The sequence below is a fragment of the Agelaius phoeniceus genome, chromosome 11 (assembly GCF_051311805.1).
Source record: "Agelaius phoeniceus isolate bAgePho1 chromosome 11, bAgePho1.hap1, whole genome shotgun sequence".
Lineage (NCBI taxonomy): Eukaryota > Metazoa > Chordata > Aves > Passeriformes > Icteridae > Agelaius > Agelaius phoeniceus.
In genome coordinates this window covers 9,065,091-9,086,597 of record NC_135275.1, presented here as the reverse complement: position 1 = coordinate 9,086,597, position 21,507 = coordinate 9,065,091, and the positions used below count along the sequence as shown (strand labels likewise).

The window sequence follows — 21,507 nt, the reverse complement described above, 5'->3', positions numbered from 1 at the left end:
CATCACCCAAACCACTGTTCCCAGGGCTGCACCCACTGCTCTGCGCCCAAAGGGCCCCAAAACGCAGCCTCCAGACTCCATCTCCCTCCCCATGTGTGTCCCGGGACACACCGTGTCCCACGCACACGTCTATCCGGGGACACCCCGTGTCCCTCCCATGTCTATCCCGGGACACACGGTGTCCCTCCCATGTCTATCCCGGGACACCCCGTGTCCCTGCTCCCTGCTGTCCCTCACAGCCCGTGTCCCCCTACCCCTCCCCCGCCGTTACCGGCCGCCGCCGCCTGAGGGCCCGCGCGCCGACAGCGAGGGGCCCCGCCCCGCAAGCCCCGCCCACCAGCACCGCCCCGCCAGCGCCCCGCCCATTGGTTACGCCCCATTGGCCCCGCCCTGGCAGGCCCCGCCCTGCGAGCCCGGGGGCGGGGCCTGTCGGGGCGGGCCGGGCCGGGCCGGCAGAGCCGCGGGCGCGCAGCAGCCGCCGCCGCCGCCGCCATGGGCTGCACCGTGAGCGCCGAGGACAAGGCGGCCGCCGAGCGCTCTCGCATGATCGACAAGAACCTGCGGGAGGACGGCGAGAAGGCGGCGCGGGAGGTGAAACTGCTGCTGCTGGGTAAGACCCCCCCGGGCCCCACCCCCGGGCCCCCCATCTTGGCTTCTTCGCCCGGCTCGGCCCTGCCGGAACCGGGCGGCCTCGCCGCCTCCGCCCCCCGCTGCCCCGGCGCGATCCTGGGTACCAGCGCCGGGAGTGCCCCGCCCCGCCCCGGGGATCCCCCGTCAGTGGGATGCTGGCCCCAGCCCAGGCTTCGGGTTCTCCCCACGGTGAGCTGTGGGCTCCATCTCGGGCCGCGGGGATGTCCCCGGGAACCGGGGCCTGCCCCGCCCCAGGCTTCCGGGTTCCCCCCCACCGATGGAGCAGCAGGCCTTAGGGTTTCCCCCAGGAGTCGGATGTTGATTCCATCCCAGGTCCGAGGGATCCCCCCCGGGAGTGAGGTGTTGATCCCATCCCAGGTCCCAGGCATCCGCCCGAGAACTGGGGTGTGGATCCCATCCCAGGCATTCCCTCGAGGAGTGAGATGTTGATTCAATCCGAAATCCTAGGGATTCCCTCCAGGAGTGGGTTATTGATCTTATCCCAATTCCCACGGATTCCCACCCCCCCCAGGAATGGGATGTTGGCCCCATCCCAGCTCCCAGTGTCTCTCCGCACAGGAGTGGGGTGTTGACCCCATCCCAGTTCCCAGGGTTTCCCCACAGAAATGGAGCCCTGTACCCACAGCAGATTCTGTGTCCCCTCCACATTGGGGTTCTTTCCCCACCCCTCTGTGAGCAGGATGCCAGCCCTGGGGATCCCCCTGGCAGTGGGGTGCTGGCCCTACAGCAAGCCTTGGGTGCCCCTCAGAGAGGCTGCCACCCCACCCTGGGCTGTGGGGATCCCTCCCGAAGTGACACCCCACTATGGTACTGTCCCCCCAAATGGTCAGTGTCCAGTCTGGACATATCCCTTTGGGACAAAGGTGGGGGCATCCCCACTCAGCTGTTGGATGTGTCCCCCCAGCAAAGGTTCTGCAAGCTCTGGCACCCCGTCCCACCTGCCCAGGATCCCTGGACTCCTCCATGGGCTGCTCTTACCCTGGCTTCTGGAGATAACGGGGCTGACAGGCACCCCTTGCCCCGTGCCTTCCCCACTGGAGCCCTGGGCCAAGCCCGAGCCTCTCCATCACCCTGCCCTCTCCGTGGGGGTTTGGGGGGCTTGGGCCATTGCCTGCCGTGGGCAGGACCCCCCACAGCCCACGGGCTCTCTGCCTCACGGACACTCGATTTGGGTACTGATAACGGGCCGCTTTCCTCTTCAAAGCACCCTGGTGATGCTCCCATGGGCGTTCACAGCCCTGCCCTGTGCCTGCGGGCAAGGCAGCACTTCGTTATTTTAATTCATTATTTCTCTTAATGACTCCCAGTTGGGCTTTTTGTTCCCTTTGCGAAATTCCCAGGGAGGGCTTCCCTCCAGGTGCGAGCTGGGAGCTGCGAGGCTCCCATGGCTCCGTGGGGCAGCGGGACAGAGGGAACCCTGACAGAAAATGTCTTTGGACTCATCTGCTGTCTGCAGAGGAAGCTGCCAGCAGCAGGAAGTCACGCTGAAATCCGGCAGGCCTTTATTTGCTCAACCCCTGCCTGCCTTGAGAAATACGTAATTAACGCCTTAAAATGCTCCTTTATCAGAGCGCAGCTCTTTTTTGTTTTATTTTATTTTGATTCTTTTTGCCTTGGCACGAGCAGTGCTGGCAACAAAACCCATCCTGGGGATGTTGGGAGGGGGTCTGTGCTGTCTGGGGGGCTCCATGGTCGGGCACACTCGCTGCCCCATTTTTTTTCTGTGGAAGGCAGAGTGAGGGGAGTGGAACCCGTGGGATAGTGGAGGAGCACGTGGTGGCTCTTTGCTGTGAGCTGCTCCCGTGCTGGCTTTGCTGCCAGGTCTGCTCCTCTCAGCCCAGTGCCTGGTGAGGAGTAATGGGGAGGTCACTGGCCAAGGGGGTTTGGCACCTCCAGCCTCGGGAGGCTCCTGGGACTCTCCAGGCAGTATCACCCTAGTGCTGTGAGCTCTGGGTGCCCAGGTGGGGAGGGCCCATCCTGTTGGTGCTGAGCATCACCGAGGAGCAGCTGGGGGCTCACTGGATGATGAGGATTGTGCTGTAGGCTGACTGGCTGACATCCCTTTCCTGGGTCTTGCTCTGTCCTGAAGTGGAGGCAGGAGGAGGAGGAGGAAGAGGATGTCCTCACTCCCTTCTGCTGGGGCCGGTGTTTACGAGCAGCAGTTCTGATCTCAGCTGCTTTCTAAAGCCAAAAATAGAGCAAAATGGCTCTTTTTGTACATTTAAAAAAAATGGCTTTTTCTTCCCCTTGCAGCTGTTCAGGTGTCAATAGCACCAGAGCCTTGGGTCAGCACTGCCCATTTCCGAGCTGAGCCTTGGCCGGAAAATCTTCCCTGGCCAGCACTGTCCCCCTGGGGCTTGTGACATGTCCCCTCTGTGAGGTGGGACCGCAGTGCTGGGGGGATGCTCCCACCTCCCTGCTGCTCACCCTTTGCATGGCTTATTTTTTTCCCCATGGTCAGGGGAAGCTTTGAGGAGATCTGAGGCCTCACATGCCTTTTGGTGAGCACCACAGCTCCTCATCACTCTCAGCAAGGCAGAGCTCCCGGGTCCTCCATGGGGGCTGCAGCCCTCTCGCCTCCTCCAGAAAAAGGGAGGCAAAAACTAAAGAGCAAAGCAGCTTCACCCTTTGTGCTGCATCAACCTACGGCATGAAGAGGAAATGTCTCTTCCAAGTGTGGCATATTTTTTGGTGTCAACTCATGGTGTCCCACGGGGCACCACGGCCAGGCAGGGCACTGTGTGAGTGGAAGGCACTGGTCTCGGTGTGTGGTGATGGCATCAGCAGTGTAGGAGCAGAGAAGGCTTGGGGCTGACTGCTGCCGGTGCCTCAGATCTGTGCTGTGCTCTGTATGTGGCCATGAGCTGCCTCCTGCCTTTCCTCTGCCGTGGTGGGTGAGCTGGGGAGGAATGGACACCCTGTCAGGGCAGTGGGGACAGCCAGGACCCCCCAGTGGCACACAGCTCTGCAGGTGTGGGCACAGCACTGCTCCTGCTGTGGCACCTGTCCATGCCTTCAGGTTTTCCTCTGCTGTTTGCTCTGGCAAAGTGAGTGTCTGCCAGATAGTTTGAAGCTCCAGTCTCTGATAGAGAAAAGACCCAGATGAGGCAATATCCCCCAGGCAAAGCAATTCCCCCGAACAAAGAATGTGTCCCTCCCTGCTACTGGAAACCACCATTCTCCCACGGTTTTGGTGCTGGGAGGAGCCAGGAGCCATCACTGACACCTAAAAGCACCTGGAGCATCTGCCCCATGGTTCCAACACCTCCTGGTGCCACTGTCAGCTCCTCACCATCCCTAGCACACAAAGCCCTGCAGTCAGTGGCTGTTTCTGCTGGGCAGCAGTGTTCTGGCCAAGCCACCTCCTTGCCTGTGGGAGCTGGGATGCTCCAGGGAGATTCAGGGTTGGCAGCAGGAAGGTGATTGCTGTGCTCAAAGCCCCTTATTCCTTATCTTTGGAGGATTAGGAAAGTGAAGGATTTCCCAGCTGCGTTAGAGGTGGAGAAGGCACTGGTGGGGTGATGATGTTAATCCCCTGGGGTCTGCTCTAGGTGCAGACCCTGGGATGAGGACACTGCCCTTGGTGGCACCAGGGTACGTCATGTAGGAACTGCCTGTACCAGATCCTGCCTGGGACAGACAGTGGCTGGGCAGGGCTCGGAAGCAGCTTTTTTTTTTTTTGCTTTTTTTTTTTTTTTTTTTTTTTGGGCTTGCATAAAAATAGAGGAAGGGAGGGACCAGCTGTGACTTTCAGAGGTTGTGTGGCTCCAGAATTGCCCTGGGTTCTGTGTGAGCCGCCTCCTTTGCTGTGCTTGGTCCTGTCGTGGGGGTTGTTTCTGACCCCACTCCTTCCTCAGTCCTGGCTGTTGGAGGGGTTGGGTTCTCCCTTCAGTGGGGACACTGGGAGCCCTAATGCTGTTTTTGTGATGGGCTAGGAGGTGTCACAGTGAGGGGGACCAGGGAAGAACTCAGTGCTGTTAGATCCAGAGGGATCTGCTGACATCCAATCCCTGAAGCTAGTGTATTAGCTGGGATAGGCTGGAATGGGATGGGTCACTACAATGCCCCCACTGGTGATGTCCTAGGGGCTGGCAGCTGTCCTCTTCTCCAAGATGAGCACTTAGACTTTGCCCAGGGGAAGAAGCAGGCATATATGTATGTGTTTAACATCTATTTTTACAGATGTACATTAGAAATGCATTTTATATTTTAACTTTTTGGTGTGTTTGTGTATATATATACACACACACTGTCTTACTTTTTTATGGAGCAACATATGCATTGATTTAAAGCACATAAAAATATATATATATCTATCTTCACCTATATATATGTGTAGCTTTATGGTGTCCCCTGGTCTGAACCTGCCCAGGGCTGGGATCACGGTGTCCCCAGGCACTGTTGCTGCAGCCAGGGCTGGCCTGGCCTTTCTGCAGCCACCGGGTTTCCTGCTCCAGGCCGGAGCGCGGCTTTCCGGCCCGGAGACTGCTTGAATCACCGGAGCCAGGGGAGCTGAGTAATCCTCCATCCCTCCATCCCTGGTGGAAAACCCAGCCGGGGGGATTCGGGTGTGGAAAACCCAGCCAGGGGGATTCGGGTGTGGAAAACCCAGCCGGGGGCATTTGGGTGCCAGCAGCATCCCAGCTGTGCCGGAGGGTGAGGCCCCATCCTGTCAGGGCAGGGTGGACAGGATAATGGCACCCAGGCCTGGGGGCACATGGCAGCAGTGGTGCAGGGGGAGAGGGAGCACTCTGGCCATGGCAGGGGCAGAAACAGAGCAGCAAAGTTTCAGGATTCCTGGAAAAAGCCCAGCACAAGGATAGTTTTGTCCAGCTTGTGGACACCGGTGCCCCGTGTTGGCACCGGGGGTGCATTTTCCATGCTCCCCCTGGGAAACCTTCCCCAGCTCACCTCCTCCCTGTGTGCCCTGAGCATCCTTCATGCTGCCAATTTATTTCTGTTTTATATATTTTTGTGGTTTTTTTTTTTTTTTTTTTTTTGCATCTCTATCAGCTGCCTTGTACAGGGGGTCTGCACCCCCCAATTTTTTGAGGTCCTGCCTGAGGACGTGGCATTCCACCAGCCAACGATGCATGGCTCCTTCTGGGAAGCAGCCAGCCCTGTGCTGGAATGGGATGGCCCTTGGGAAAAACGCCCTGTGTCACTGTGGGGTTTTAAAAAAATGTAATTATTTTTACAGCAATTTTCCATCTATTTTGGGTAGGGAGGAAAATGTCGAGGGGAATCTCTTTTTGTTATTAGAGTCTTTAGGGTAACTCTGCTTTTAACACACCCCTTTGTCCGTCCCATTTGATGGTGGGGATCCTGCAGGTGCCAAGGGGAGTGGGCTCTGCAGCCGTCCCTCTGTCCTGCTGTCTGTCTGTCCTGCAGGGAAAGGGATTGGTGGGTTTGTTCAGAGCTAAAACCCATCTGTAAATCCATGCTCAGATCATAGCTGCTGTTTGCCAGGTTGGGAAAGCTTGCCGGGACAGCAGCAGGGGATGGGCCTCTGGGTGCTGGGGATGGGGGGGTGGCTCTGGACCTGCTGGTGGATTGAATTTCAGCTTTTCCTCCATAATGAGAATTTTCCAGCTATGCATTGCTTCCATCTATGCCTGAATATTTGAAAGGATGGTGCCGTGTGGAAAAATGGAAAATCCCCTGTGGGGTGAGGTGGATCCTGAAACCTGTGGCCAGCTCCTAAAATACAGGGATTACATAGGTGCTGCCCAGAAGTATGTGCATATATTGCACTAAATATCTGCTGCCCAGAAAGCATCATAAATCATGGGCTGCAAAATATATATGTTGGCTCAATAAAGTTTTTGCCAGTGGATTAGCAGGGAGTTCTGGAGCCAGGCAGCTGCGTGCTTATTTTAAATTTTTGGAGATTATTTTTAACAAAGAAAGGAGGAAATGAGCCCAAGAGAGAGCTCTTGTCCTGTTTTTGCCAGGCACTGCCCTGGGAACAAGCACTGCCTGCAGAGAGGCAGGGCTGGAGGAAGCGCAGCCCTGGGGTCAGCCCATGCTACTGGGGGGTCTCCACCCTCCCCCTGATATGCCGGCACAGGAGTCCAGAGCTCCTCTGACACTGCCTCATCCTGCCCGGGCTGGGCTGGAGGGTGGGAACTGGCAGTTGGCATCCAGCCCAGGAATTGTTTTGGGGCTGAATGGGCGGCAGCTGGGGTTTTCCGGGGATTGGAAATCCTTCCCCTCCACTGCGCTCATGGAGGGGGCTGGGGAGGGTCCCCCGCGTGGGGAGGGGGGGCTGTTAATTCACATCCAAATTCCTGCTCACTGCTAGTGTACAATCTCCTGTGCTGGGCAAGCGTCTGATAGGAGGCAGAGGTGCTGACTTGGAACATGGCTGCCTTCCTCAGGGGGATGGGAAGGAGCCAGGAGATGTGGAGGAAGTTTGCAAGGAAATAGCCAGCCTTGGTGACGGTCACCCTGTGACTGTCACCCAGCCCGGAGAAAGCAGGAGGCCCCGGCAGGGTTGTTCCCTCCTGGCAGGGAGAAAATGTCAGGCAGGGTCAGAGAGAGGAGGAGCCGGGGATGGCTGTCTGGCACCTCACCTCAGAGATGCTGATAATCCAGGTTCTTGCTTGCCACGTGCCTCAGTTTCCCTGTCCAGGGAAAGGATTGAGTGAATGCCACTGGCCACCAGACCCAGTGCTATGGGATGGTGTTGGAAACGAGAGATATTTAATGGAAAAAATGAAGGGCTATGCCGAGTCCTTCCCCCCTGCTCCCAGCTCCAGGCAGGAGTTGCCAGCACTGACCACGAGCGCTGGCCGGGCTGTGCCGGGTGCCGCGTCAGCATCCTGGGGGAGGATGGGTCAGCAGTGCTGAGAGCCCCTGCTGTGCTGGGCAGTGACCTCTGAGCTGAGCAGAGCCCCTCCCTTGGCACATACAGCATAGGAACCACGGAGCAAGTGGTGAGTGCCCTCCTTCTCCCACTGTGCCTTGCAGGAAGGGGGGTTCTTGGTGGCTAAAACAGATGTGCCTAAAACTGGACTAGGATTAAAGGTGGCTCAGCCCAAGCCCTGCTGTTCCCTGATGGGCTCCCATCAGGTCCTTTGAGTGAGTGAGCTTCAGCAAGGTGCTCGAGTGGGAAATACAGGGTCTCTATAGCCTCAGTATGGCCCCAGCATCAGGGCGCTCCATGCCCTGAGCACTGCCCACAGTGATGTCCCTGAGGGTGCATGCCTGTCACCTGGTGGTGTTCAGGCTGGTGACAAGTGTACAAGGAGTTTGTTCCCTGCCACCATGTCTCAGCTGGCACGATGGACCCTGTTTTTCCCAGTTAATTTTAGCATAATCTGCTTTTTTTTTTTTTTTCCTGATTTTTTTAAACCTCCTCTGTAATCTCTGCCCCCTCTGTGGCCGTGCTGGCACCATCCTGCTTGGGGCCCCCTGTAAGGGCAGCTCCATGGCCAAGGGCAGCATTGGGGCACCCACAAAAAGGGCTGTGAGAGGATACAGGGATGGACTTTGCTTGGGAGATCCTCTGGGATTCACACCTGGAGGCAGAGACCACACTTGTCCCCAGCCAAAGGGGCCTCATCCTGCTGGGGGTCCTGGGGCAAGACGAGCCAGGCACTCATCCATCTCGTGACACTCCCTGCACAGAGAGGGGACAAGGGACATGCCTCTTTCTTTCAGCTTCCCCTTTTGGCTTCCCCTTTCTTGCAGCCGGGGTGACTTGGCTTCTTCCCTGCTCTCAGCCAGTGGAGGGAGGGCTGGGCTGAGCTGCACATTGCCTGCGTGGGGTGATGTCCCTAGGGGGGGACAGGGTGGGGGAAGGAGAACCTTAGGCACCCTGGCTGTCTCGCTGAATTCACAGAACCCTGCCTTTGGATGCTGGAAAACAAAACGACCCCAAAAGCCATCGGCTCTCCCTGCTGGCAGCCGCCTCTGCAGCAGGCTGGGGCTCAGGACCCGGCAGGCTGGGAAGTGCACGCTATTTAAGAACCAGCCCGGGGGCGGCTGAGCCCGCTGGGATCGCTTGAGCTGGCTGCTGGAGGTGGCAATTTATTCCCAAGTTCCCTGCCTGTACCTTGTGGCACAAGCATCCCTGCATCCTGGCTGCTGCTGCCTCCAGCTGTGGATGTGTGCTGGGGCTGGTGCTCCATTTTCCTCAGCACAGAGGGGATGTGGGATGTGGCATCTCAGGTTCTGCAGAGCTTGGCCCCCTTGTCACAGGGAGTCCCTAGGTCCAGCCAAAGCCAGGATTGCCTGTCAGCTGTGGCATGTTAGGGTTGTGGGGAAAATGTTAGTGTGTTGATGCCATTTTCCTAGCCTAGAGCAGGTGTCATTTCTTCCCTTGGGACCTATTGCGAGGGCCCCCCAGGCTCTACTTTTGTTCCCTCTTTTTTTGGTCCTGACGTTTCCAGTGCAGATCCAGTCATCTGCTCTGGCTAATGCTGCTTCTCCAATGGCTGAAGCACCTGCTGCATTCCCTCTGTGGGCTGGGCAGGTGTCCCAGTAGGGTAAGGGTTCCTGGCTTTGCACAGGACCTCATCCCTTCTCCTTTCTCCACAGGTGCTGGCGAGTCTGGGAAGAGCACCATCGTCAAACAGATGAAGTGAGTGGTCCCTGCACTGTCACTGTGGCTGACACTGCTCAGGCATTGGCCACAGGCTCCAAAACCAGTGGCTGACAGGGAAAGCTCCCAATCAGTGTTGCCACAGAGCATGGATGGGGAGCAGCATCCTGGGGTACCCCACAAAGGGCTGACCTTGCCTGTGTCTCTTCCCTGCCCCAGGATCATCCATGAGGATGGCTATTCAGAGGAGGAGTGCCGGCAGTACAAAGCTGTGGTCTACAGCAACACCATCCAGTCCATTATGGCTATCATCAAGGCGATGGGGAACCTGCAGATTGACTTTGGAGACTCCTCCAGAGCGGTGAGTGCCCTCCTTCTCCCACTGTGCCTTGCAGGAAGGGGGGTTCTTGGTGGCTAAAACAGATGTGCCTAAAACTGGACTAGGATTAAAGGTGGCTCAGCCCAAGCCCTGCTGTTCCCTGATGGGCTCCCATCAGGTCCTTTGAGTGAGTGAGCTTCAGTAAGTCTGTACCAATGCTCAAGCTGTTTTATCCCTGCAGGATGATGCTCGGCAGCTGTTTGCACTCTCCTCCACTGCTGAGGAGCAGGGCATCATGCCTGAGGACCTGGCCAACGTCATCCGGAGACTGTGGGCTGACAACGGGGTCCAGGCTTGCTTCAACCGCTCCCGGGAGTACCAGCTGAACGACTCTGCTGCCTAGTGAGTGCCCCCTCCTCTGCTGCAGCTCAGCTGAGCCCTGTGAGCCACAGTGCTTTTATCAAGCAGCAGAAAATCCCCCCAGGGGCTGCTGTTCAACCTCACCAGGCTTAGGAGCTGGTGCTGCCACTTCCCGCATGGTGCTGGGGCTGAGCCCGAGCGGAACTGGGAAGGCGGATGTTTCGAAAGCTGTTTCCTTCTCTGGTGGGGTGCTGTGTACCCTGGGAGGGGGGCACTGGGGCATCCCCCTCCTGCCACTGCTCTGTCCCCTCTGCCCTTCTCCAGGAGATGCTCTCCACTGGCCGCCCACTCATGAGCACAGCCCATCCTCATCACCCTTCATGGGCTGTCAAAGCAGGAAAAATTCCCAAGGAAAGCCCTGGGGACACTTAGGTCTGAAGAGGATGAGTAGGATGCTCAGAAGGCTTTTCTTTTTCTTTTAACTGTTTTTATACAGAAAGACTTGGCATTATGCTTGTGCATTACCCAGCAAATTGGTGTTTAGGTAGATTGCTGCAGCTGGTTGGGTTTATTTTTGAAGAGATTAATAAATAAAGTTAATCTGCCTAATGTACCATTGCTGGAGAGAGCAACACAGCTGAGTCTGTGTTCAGCTTGCACAGTGCCCTCCCACCCTCTCCACCCAGACCCCTTATGGTAAAGCAGTGTGGGGGGAGCTCATGGTGTGCCAGGAACACCCCACCAAGCCTGGCCTTGCCTGGGATCCTGCACACTTGGGACTCACTGCCATCCCAGCTGTCCCCTCATGCACGGCAGTGTCAGGTCCTTCTTTTGCACGGAGATCACTGTGGGGAAGAGACTGCTGGAAAGCTCCTGGCAAGCCCCAAACCTGGAGAAGCTCCTGTCAGCTCTTTCCCCCAGCACCCGCAGCTTTCACTTCCTCCCGACAGGCACACACCCACCTTCCCCAGCCCCTGTCTGCTCAGCCCCATCACTCCCCAGCTAGCCCTGGCATTTCCCTGGCAGTGGGTGCTGGTTTGGAAGCACAGAACACCCAGCAGGTGCCAGGGAGCTTGCACACACACTTGGAGCAGGTGTATCTGCACAGTGTCTGCCAAGTGCCTGTCGCTGTCAGTGCCATTATGGAGTGTTTAGCACATGGTGGGGGTTGGACAACCATTAATTAGGAGCGCCTTCAAGCTGTTGCTCCAGCCTTTTTCCAGCCCTGTGGAGATGCCTGTGCAGTGGCCAATCCCGTGCCCATCTCACAGGGATGATGTGCCCATGGTGCTGCTGGAACAGGACAGTATGGGAATGAGGAGCCCCGTGCTGTGCCCAGCACACAGCCCACCTGTGCCCCAGCCCTCTGCAGCACAGCAGCCCCTGTCTTGTTCCCCCTCTGCCTCTGGGAGTTCCAACAGTGCCGGGGTGGTGCTCACCAGCACCCTGGGGCTTGATGCAATGTCCAAGAGCCTGTGGTGCTGCGCAGGGCCCTGCTGTGGCGTTTCCTGTTTTTCGTAGCCAGAGGCCATGTGTGTTTCCGGCTGTTTTTGAGCAGCTCTGCAGCAGTAACGTGCAGGTCCCCCACCCTCACACCCACAGCAGGCTCCTGGGGCACCTCCAGCCCTGACCTTGCCCTGACACGCTGCAGGGTTTCCCAGGAGCTGGCGAGTGGCCGTGCTGCAGTCAGAGCCAAGGATCCCTATGGCCTCGCGGGCTGTAATCTGGCTTTCACCAGATTACAGGGCCACAAATGCCTTAATTAAGACAAGCCTAATTTGCTTAAAGGAGCCCATTTGTAGTAACCCAATTAAAGCAATGTGAGCTGGAGAAATCAAAACCTGCCTTGATCCCCCTGGCAGCCCTCATCAGTGCTGGTGGGTGTTGCACACTGGGGACCCGGCCACCACCTGTGGCCATGCAGGCAGCAGGGCAGGTGATGCTCCCGGGGGGCTCGGGACTCCTGCAGCCCCCCACGGTGCTGCTCCCTGTCTCTCCAGCCTCCCACCTCCTGCTTCCTCCCAGGACGCTGTCCCTTTGTGTTTTTGACTATAAATGGCATGGCGCCATCGATTGTTTCCGCCAGCACTGCGGCTGGTTGCCATAGCACTGAATATTTTCCTCTTGCCATTTCCCCCCGTGCAAACAGTCAGGGAAACGGGGTGAGCCCCTCAGCCCCGGCTGCATCCTCTGCTGGGCTCCCAGTGCCAGCACACTGCCCCCAGTCCCTCGGTCCTGTGTGTCCCAGGCCACTGGTGTCCTGCCCTGCCTGTGTCTGACAGGGACATGGGGTTACCCCGGGATGCACTTGGGGACTATGCTGTGCGTCCCAGCTTGGCACTGCCCTCCTCAACTGAGCAATGCTGGGAGATGCACAGGGGACTCTGGGCCAGTGTGGGGATGTCCCATGGGATCTGGGTGGGTCATGCCCCACGGTCCAGCTCCCACAGCACCTTTCCTCTTTGTCCCCAGCTACCTGAACGACCTGGAGAGGATAGCCCGTGCTGACTACATCCCCACGCAGCAGGATGTGCTGCGCACCAGGGTGAAGACCACGGGCATCGTAGAGACTCACTTCACCTTTAAGGACCTGCACTTCAAGTATGTCTGACATCTTTCCCTTTTGCCTTTTTGAAAGCAAAAAAACCCCCTTCCTCCCCATGTTCAGATGGAGCATGGGTGCACACTGTGTGCACTCAGTTCTCCCCACCTCCTGGTTTGCTCATGGCGGGAACTGCTGCCTCAGAGAGCGGAAACCGCTGAAATAGCTGGAGCAGCCTCAAAAACACTTCACAGAACTGAGCCTGGGGGCGGATCCAGGCTCTGGCGAGGAGGGCAGGGGGAAGGCGTCCCTCCTCCCGCTGCTGTGACGCTGCTTCCGCTGCAGGAAGGGCGCTGGGCAGGAGCTGGGGGCTCGGGGTCAGGCAGTGGCAGCGCTGCCTGCTGGCACCCCGTGGTTGCTTTCCACTGAAAACCCACGGGAAATAATAAGGGCTCCAGTTTCGGAGGGAAAAAGCTGCCATTGTGCGCATCCCCAGGGGATTTGGTCCCATGGCAACAGAGCTGATGTCAGAAAGATCTGCTGGGGTCCTCTCTGAATGCAGGGGGCTCTCAGGGACCCCGATGCCACCCTGGTAGAATGGAGACACTTGGTTGTGCATTGCCAGGGCAGCACTTCAGGGTGGCAGTGAGGGTGGTCTGGGGGAATGCAGTGTGTCCCAGTGGGGAAGCCTTCCCGCCAGCCAAGCAGTTGGCAATGGGCGTGGCAGTGGATGTGGAATGCTGCTGCTGGCCTCTTCTCCATGGAGGCAGGGCATCATCTGCTGCCCGTGGAGGGAGAGGCACATGGTGCATCGGGATCATCCCCGAGCCCTGCTGCTGCCACAATCCTGCTGAGCCCACGCTGACTTGGCTCTCCTTGGCCCAAGGTCTCTGGCAAAGCCCTGCTGTGCCTGCCCTGGAGCAGGTCTCTGGGGAACATGACACTGACAGCCCCTGGGAAAGGTGGCCTGATCCTGCCCCAGCTCATGTCAGGGATTTGCTTTGGCTGGGTAATGAGCCTGGGCACTGTCCTGGCAGCAGGAGCTGGGGCCGATCTTCAGTACTGGCAGAGGCCCTGTGCTCTGTCTGCACAGTGCTGCTCCTGCTCCAGCAGCTGGGGTCACTGAGGCAGGGCATGGGGTGAGGGTGGTGGGGCTGGGAGCTGCCATCCATCCCGTGTCACCCCCCTGCTGCAGGATGTTCGATGTGGGAGGCCAGCGCTCGGAACGGAAGAAGTGGATCCACTGCTTCGAGGGGGTGACAGCCATCATTTTCTGTGTGGCCCTGAGTGCCTATGACCTGGTGCTGGCTGAAGATGAGGAGATGGTGAGTCATGGGCATGGAACCAGTGCCATGAGCCGTTGCCTCTGGTGGCCACAAGGGCCCTGGGCAGTGTTGCCCAAGCCTTGCAGGGCCATTGGCATCCCCTGCACAGGCAGGCAGGAGCATGAGGGGTGGCAGTTTGGGGAGTAGTGGGGTGGGTGCTGCCTGGGGGTCCCTGCCTGGCTCATACTGCCATCTTCCCTGCCAGAACCGGATGCATGAGAGCATGAAGCTGTTTGACAGCATCTGCAATAACAAGTGGTTCACAGACACGTCCATCATCCTCTTCCTCAACAAGAAGGATCTCTTTGAGGAGAAGATTGTGCACAGCTCCCTCACCATCTGCTTCCCTGAGTACACAGGTACCACTGGGACCCTCTGTGCCCCCTGCCCTCCTGGCAGGAGCAGTGGGTTGGGGCAGCAAGTGGGGTGTGATGGGTGTTTGGGTTGCCCCAGGAGATGTGGGGGGACCCAACACAAGGAGCAGCTGTCCTGAAGGGGGGTTATCTGAAGGTCATTCTGCCTTTGGAGCCTCAATTTGGCAACAGGACAGTGGCTGTGGAGGGCCAAGCCCAAACCCTTTGGTGGCTGTGGGCAACTGTGGGGCAGCCCAGTGTCTCTTCTTGCCCAGGGGCCAACAAGTATGACGAGGCAGCCAGCTACATACAGAGCAAGTTTGAGGACCTGAACAAGAGAAAGGACACCAAGGAGATCTACACCCACTTCACCTGTGCTACGGACACCAAGAACGTGCAGTTCGTCTTCGACGCCGTCACCGACGTCATCATCAAAAACAACCTGAAGGACTGTGGTCTCTTCTGAGGCTCAGGTGGGTGGTGGCCATGGACCATCCTTCAGCTGCAGGCTGCCCTGTCCCCAGACCCTCCCCTGCTCACCACCTCTCTCTCCTAGGAGCTGCAAAGGAAGGACCACGCCATCTCCCACTCCTGCTTCTCTTCAGATTCATTCCTCTGCCCACCACGTAAAGAGACTTTTAAAATGTCAGCATGGTGGCAGGGCCCACGTAACCCCTGCTGGCCGTGTTTGCTCCCCACCATTGTCCTCCTCCTCGCCGGCGTTGCCCTTCCAGGGAAGACAAGTTTTTAATCTTGGTTTGTACCACCTCAGCCCTTCCAGCCCCCATTTCATTCACTCTGAGCCCTGGAGCTCTCACTGTTTACATTGCAAGTGTTGCTGGCACAGGGGGCACAGGGTCCCCTCGGGGATGCCCACCCAGCCACAAACACGACCGATGACATTCCTTTTAGTAAACCAGAAAAGAAAGAAGAAAGAAAAAAAGGAAAAAAAAAAAAAAACCAAAAAAAAGAAAAAACAACAAAACCAAACCCAAAACCATGCAAAAAAAACTACACCACACCGGTTGGGCACAGGTTACTTTTTAAAGAAACCTTTTTACCAGACTATTTAAAAGCATCAAGTGCTACGTGGTGGTGCCATCCTCCGTGGCCAGCCCACCCCCCAACCGTGTGCCTTTGGGGGGGAGGGTCTGCACCCCACCCTGCCTTCCTGCCCTCATCCCGATGGGCAGCTCAGGCAGGAGGGTGGGCAGGGGGTGCTGCCCACTGCCTCTATCCCCCCCTCTTTCTAAGCCTAGTTTTTAGGGCTAGCTGTTGCATTGGGTGAGGAGAGCCCGCTGTACAGAGCGGCCCCCGCTGTCCCCCCAGCCCAGGGGGACCCTCCAGCCGGTGCCTGCGGCCTCGCTTTTCCCACAGGATCTTCTACCAAACTGTTCACATGGTTTGAAATAATAAAATGTAGAAAGGAAAAAAAAAAAAGAGAGAAACATTATATGTACTGAAACACCCTGTGTGACATGGGAGTGGGCAGGGGCGCTTCACCTCTGCGGGAGGGTTGGGGTGAGCCCCAGGGGTGGGAGAGGGACACAAGGTGGGCTGGCATCCCCCTGGGGTCAGGAGAAGCCCCTGCTCGTGGGAGGTGAGGGCAGTGGTGGGACCCTTGGGGGTGTAGCTGGGATGCTGCTGCGGGGCTGTGGGGTGAGGGGGGAACAAACACATGACCAGCCCCTGGCTCTGCAGCGGTGACATGGTGGCACAGTGGAGCCTCAGTATCACACAGTCCCTGGGGTCACGCAGGACCCAGGAACACCCAATGATCTGTGGCCCAGAGGGAGATGTAGCACCCCTTGCACCCAGCGGCCCACAGGAACCCCCAGCCCCAGGGATCACCCATGGACACCCCACACCCAAAGGACCCCCAGCTCTGAGGTTTGTGGAGATTCCCAGCACCCCCAGCTCCAGGGGGGCACCCATGGACACCCAGCAGCACCCGAGGGACCATCCCAGCACCCAGAGCTTCAGAGGGCACCTGGACCCCCCCAGCACCCAAGGGAACCCCTAACAACCCTCAGCTCCAAGGGGTACCAGGGACTCCCAACACCAAGGGGCACCTAAAATCCCCCAGTCTCCCCAATGCCAAGGGTCATTTGGGAACCCCAGCACCTCTCAGCCCTAAAGAGAACCCAGGGGCACCCCAGGATCCCTCAAGTACCTAGGGACACCCAGGACCCCCAAACACCCCTCTGCTCCTAGGGGTATTCAGGGACCCTCAGCACCGAAGGGAACCCCTGTCCCCCACAGCTCTGAGGGTAACCCAGGGACCTGCAGCACCCGAAAGTATCCAGGGTCATCCAGGTACCCCTTGGACCTGAAGCTCCAGAGACCCCCAGCAGAGCTGGGGACCCCACAGTGGGAGAGTGGGTGGGGAGGGGGAGTGAGACTGTGCCCCCCGCCCCCCCCAGCCCCCCCACTTCAGCAGGGGTGGCTTTGGAGCTGGGCAGGTCAAATCCCAGGGGTCTGGGGCAAGCGGAGATGGTTGTGGAGGTGGAATGGGGTCAGCAGCGGGGCTGGTCCCAGGGGAGGGGGTGCTCGGCTGGGGCTCAGAACAGCCCGCAGTCCTTGAGGTTCTCCTTGATGATGATGTCAGTGACGGCGTCAAAGACGAACTTGACGTTCTCGGTATCGGTGGCGCAGGTCATGTGGGAGTAGATCTCCTTCACGTCCCGCCGCATGTTCAGCTCCAGGAACTGCAGCTTGATGTAGTTGCCCGCATCGTCGTAGGTGTTGGGACCTGGTGGTGGGGCAGTGAGCAGGATCCCTTCCTGGGCTGGTCCCCCGCCAAGATGCCGGCCCAGCATTACCCAGTGCTCCCTCAGGTGGGCAAATCCTGCACTCTCCCTCAGCAAGGCTCATGCAGCACCACTTGCATGGGGTGCTGAGGACACCTGGTGGGGGACTCCTGCGGGGGTGGTGGCACCCAGGCCTCCAGCAGCACCCCACCATCCCCAGCCACCGCCACACTCACCGTCATAGTCGGGGAAGCAGATGCTGAGGTGGGCCTTCTTGATCTTCTCCAGGAAAACGTCCTTCTTGTTGAGGAAGAGGACGATGGAGGTGGTGGCAAAGTAGCGGTGGTTGCAGATGCTGTTGAAGAGGTGCAGGCTCTCATGCATGCGGTTCTGCGGAGGGACACAGCCCCATGGTGACACCCAAGTCATGACTGGGGCAAAGCAGAGGGGGTGTGGGGTGGTGAGCGTCCCTCACCACTTCATCATCCTCCACCAGGACCATGTCGTAGGCACTGAGAGCCGCGATGAAGATGATGCAGGTCACACCCTCAAAGCAGTGGATCCACTTCTTCCTCTCTGAGCGCTGTCCGCCCACATCGAACATCCTGGGCAGGACAAAGGAGAGTCAGCACCCCCCCTCCCTGCCCACCCCCTGGCACCAGCCCTCACTGGGGCCTGGCCCCCACCTGAAGTTGAGGTCTTTGAAGGAGAACTGGGTCTCGATGATGCCGGTTGTCTTGACGCGGGAACGCAGCACGTCCTGCTCTGTGGGGACGTAGCCGGGGGTCACCAGGCGCTCCAGGTCTGACAGGTAGCTGGCCAGGCACGTGGTGGGCATGAGACACGGGTTGGAACCCCCCTGATGCCTCCCTCAGCCACGCTCCCTGAGCCCAGCACGTACTAGCCTGCGGAGTCATTGAGCTGGTACTCGGAGGCGCGGTCAAAGCAGGCTTGGATGCCCGAGTCCTTCCAGAGCCGCCCGATGATTTCTGACATCTCCTTAGGCATGGTCCCCTCCTCGATGGTGTCCGAGAGGTGCAGCAGCTTACGGGCATCGTCCTGTGAGGGACAGGGGGTCAGTGGGGCCTGAGGACTGCGGGGAACCCCTGCCCCACATGGAATGCCCCTCACCTGGCGAGCCGTGTCCCCATACTGGATGTTGAGGGTGGTCATGGCCCGCACGATGGCCAGCATGGACTGGAGCGTGTTGCTGTAAATGATGGCAATGAACTCCAGGCATTCCTCCAGCGAGTAACCGTCCTGGTGGATGATCCTGGCCGGGGAAGATCACAGGCATGGGGCTGAGCTGGGTGCCGTGGAGCTGAGCCACAGGATGGATGCAGCCCATGGCAGTGGCACGGGGCAGTCAGGCACAGTGGGATGGGGTGTCCCATGGCTGCAGTGTGGGACAGACACTGTGCATGGTGAGCACCATCAAGTGACCCTCCCCCTTGGCACTTACTTCATCTGCTTGACAATGGTGCTCTTCCCCGACTCCCCTGCTCCTAAGGGGACCAAAACAGGGGTCATGGTGGTGCCATGGCCACTCCCAGCTGAGCCCTGTGCTGGCTCACTGAGAACCTTGGTGCCTGGCGTGGCTGCAGGCACTGCTGGCTGTGCTGGGTCCGTGGCTCAGGGTGTGCAGGGGGATTAACAGCCTGGTGCCAGTGGCATTAAGGTTAGCCTGAGCCGCTGCATCTAATGGGATCTGAAGCAGCTCAGCCAGGACACTCTCAGGAGCCCAGGGGAGGGGTTGGGGACGTGGTGACATCGCAACCCTGCCATCCCACTACCCCAACACCCAATGCCACAAACTTGTGGCTGTGCAGGCAGATGTGTCCTGGACCAGGCTGTGAGGAGAGTGATGCCACCCAGGGCCCCACCACATACACAGCACCCCATCCTCAGGCACTACTGGGAGACTGGGAAGGACTGGGAGGGACACACGGCACAAGGGGCCTCCAGGGACAGGCATGGGGTGGTGGAACGGGCTGCATGGGGTCCCTAGGAGCATTGGGGCAGGGATGCTGATGGGCTGGGGTGGTGATAGGTTGTGTGGGTGAAGGCTCTTAAGGTGGTTTGGTTGTGGCTGGGGAACCTGGGAGAGGGGGGATGTTAGGTGGGCTGGTTGGGTTGAGGGATATATGGAAGCCAGGGGATCATTGGGTAAATCTTAGGACCTAGGATCTCAGGATCTAATCTTCTTGTTGAGATGGTCTGTTGTGTTTGGGGGTGCCTGGTAAGGTGTGCTGAGCAAGTTGGGATGAGCTGGTTTAGGGGATCCTGGGAATGGGGGGACTGTTGGGGTGTCTGGTTGGGTTTAAGGGTGCCGAGGGAGAAAGGAAACATTGAATGGGCTTTTTGGTTTGACTGGTTGGCTTTAGGGGTGCTTTGAGGGTCAGAAGACTGTTAGAGTGGGCTGACTGGGTTTAGCAGGGGCCTGGGGACTGTTGAATTGATTTGGTTTAGAGTGGGGCCAGGGAAACTTTGGGTGTTTTATGGGGAGGGGTTGGTTGTTTTTAGGGATGCCTGGGAGTGGGAGGCTGTTGGGGACACTCCTGGGTTGTGCTGGTTTGGTTTAAAGGTGCTGGAGGCATCAGGGAAACATTGGGTGGGCTCTTGAGAAGGGGAGGTTTGGTTTAGTGCTGCTGGGAATGGGGTTGATGTTGGGGTGGGCTGCTTGGTTTTAAGGGTCCTGGGTGAGTCAGGAGAAAGTTAAATGGACTGTGAGGGTGGGCTGCTTGGGTTTGCGGGTCCATTTGGGGGCCAGAGGAATGTTGGATTGGCTGGTGGGGTTTGGGGGCAGTTGTGGGGTGTGCTGGTTGGGTTGAGGGGTGATGGTTGGGTTTGGGGGTAATGGTTGGATTGAGGGCTGATGGTTGGGTTGGGGGGTAATGGTTGGGTTGAGGGGTGCTGGTTGGGTTGGGGGTAATGGTTGGGTTGGGGGGTGCTGGTTGGGTTGAGGGGTGATGGTTGGGTTGAGGGGTGCTGGTTGGGTTGGGGGGTGATGGTTGAGTTGGGGGGTGATGGTTGGATTGGGGGGGTGATGGTTGGGTTCGGGGGTGATGGTTGGGTTGGGGATGCTGGTTGGGTTGAGGGGTGATGGTTGGGTTGAGGGGTGCTGGTTGGGTTGGGGGTGATGGTTGGGTTGGGGGTGCTGGTTGGGTTGGGGTGTGACGGTTGAGTTGGGGGGTGCTGGTTGGGTTGAGGGGTGCTGGTTGGGTTGAGGGGTACTGGTTGGGTTGGGGTGTGATGGTTGGGTTGGGGGGTGCTGGTTGGGTTGGGGTGTGATGGTTGGGTTGGGGGTGCTGGTTGGGTTGGGGTGTGACGGTTGAGTTGGGGGGTGCTGGTTGGGTTGAGGGGTGCTGGTTGGGTTGAGGGGTACTGGTTGGGTTGAGGGGTGCTGGTTGGGTTGGGGTGTGATGGTTGGGTTGCGGTGTGATGGTTGGGTTGGGGATGCTGGTTGGGTTGGGGGGTGCTGGTTGGGTTGAGGGGTACTGGTTGGGTTGGGGTGTGATGGTTGGGTTGGGGGGTGCTGGTTGGGTTGGGGTGTGATGGTTGGGTTGGGGATGCTGGTTGGGTTGGGGTGTGATGGTTGGGTTGGGGGGTGCTGGTTGGGTTGAGGGGTGCTGGTTGGGTTGGGGTGTGATGGTTGGGTTGAGGGGTGCTGGTTGGGTTGGGGTGTGATGGTTGGGTTGAGGGGTGCTGGTTGGGTTCAGGGGCACTGGTAGGTTTCCGGGATGCATTGGGTGGGCTGTTAGGGTGAGGTGCTCAAGGGATGGGTACGTCCCCCGGGGTGCTGTGTCCCCCTTACCCAGCAGCAGCAGTTTGACGGTCCTGGCATCCTTCTCAGCATCTTCCTTGAGCTTCTTCTCCAGCTCTCGGGAATGCTTCTCCTCGGCACTGGCGCCGGCTCCCATGGTCAGCCCCGCAGCCCTGCGGTTCAGCACCCGCTCCTTGGAGGTCAGCACCAGGATGGGCAGCGAGCTCCAGCCTCCCGCCGCCTCCAGCGCTCGCTCCCGCGCCCGCCGCCGCCGCTGCCACCGCCGCCCGCCCGTGTGCGACAAGGACGGGGCCAAGGTCCCGCGGGGCCGCCTGCCGGGGGGCTGCGCTCAGCACCCGGGGCTTAAGCTGGGCCCCCCCGATAAACCCCCTGCAATCTGCAGCGGGCTGAGCTCAGCAATCCCGAGGTTCCCGGAGTCAGCACTTCTGCCGGGAGGGTGCCCCGGCCTCACCAGCCCCAGCTTTGCCTCCACCCGGGAGCTGGGGCAGTGACCCGGCCACCCTGGGGAAAGTGGGACCCCTGCCCATCTCCAGCTCTGGTGTGGACCCCAGGGGTTTGGAATTGCAGGGTGGGATGGTGTGTCTGCTGGGAGTGGGTCAGAGTGGGAGCTAATGTCCCCACTGTCCCCATCTCACCTGGTCAAACCCCCCGCTCTGGAGCAGTGCCCACTGTCCCACCCCAGTTAAGCCATGCCAGTGTCCCCATGGGCACTCCCCACAGTGATAGAATGCCAGCCTCCGTCACCGCACCCTGTGTCCCCAGGGACCCTCCCAGAACCCTCCACTAATGTCCCCATGCCCTCTGGGTGCACTTCTTAGTGAGCCTGCCCAGCCACCCACCTGTACAGTCCCAGTGCCACCAGGCCAGCTCAGTGT

The 21,507-nt window shown here is 58.8% G+C and overlaps 2 protein-coding genes across 2 annotated transcripts; one reads left to right on the top strand and one right to left on the bottom strand.

Moving 5' to 3' along the window:
* The first annotated feature begins 418 nt into the window (after positions 1–418).
* GNAI2 (G protein subunit alpha i2) lies at positions 419–15,551 on the top strand. Its single transcript, XM_054640009.2, has 9 exons — positions 419–610; positions 9,196–9,238; positions 9,419–9,560; positions 9,760–9,920; positions 12,351–12,479; positions 13,616–13,745; positions 13,951–14,104; positions 14,374–14,571; positions 14,655–15,551. The coding sequence occupies exons 1-8, from the start codon at positions 493–495 to the stop codon at positions 14,562–14,564; spliced, it is 1,068 nt and encodes a 355-aa protein (XP_054495984.1). The 5' UTR covers positions 419–492; the 3' UTR covers positions 14,565–14,571; positions 14,655–15,551.
* A 201-nt stretch (positions 15,552–15,752) lies between these two features.
* On the bottom strand, positions 15,753–20,933 carry GNAT1 (G protein subunit alpha transducin 1). The gene is made up of 8 exons (XM_054639912.2): positions 20,663–20,933; positions 18,311–18,353; positions 17,980–18,121; positions 17,750–17,907; positions 17,535–17,663; positions 17,324–17,453; positions 17,085–17,238; positions 15,753–16,850 (listed from the first exon to the last, which is right to left on the bottom strand). Exons 1-8 carry the CDS (start codon positions 20,766–20,768, stop codon positions 16,660–16,662), a joined length of 1,053 nt encoding a protein of 350 aa, XP_054495887.1. The 5' UTR covers positions 20,769–20,933; the 3' UTR covers positions 15,753–16,659.
* Positions 20,934–21,507: the final 574 nt, after the last annotated feature.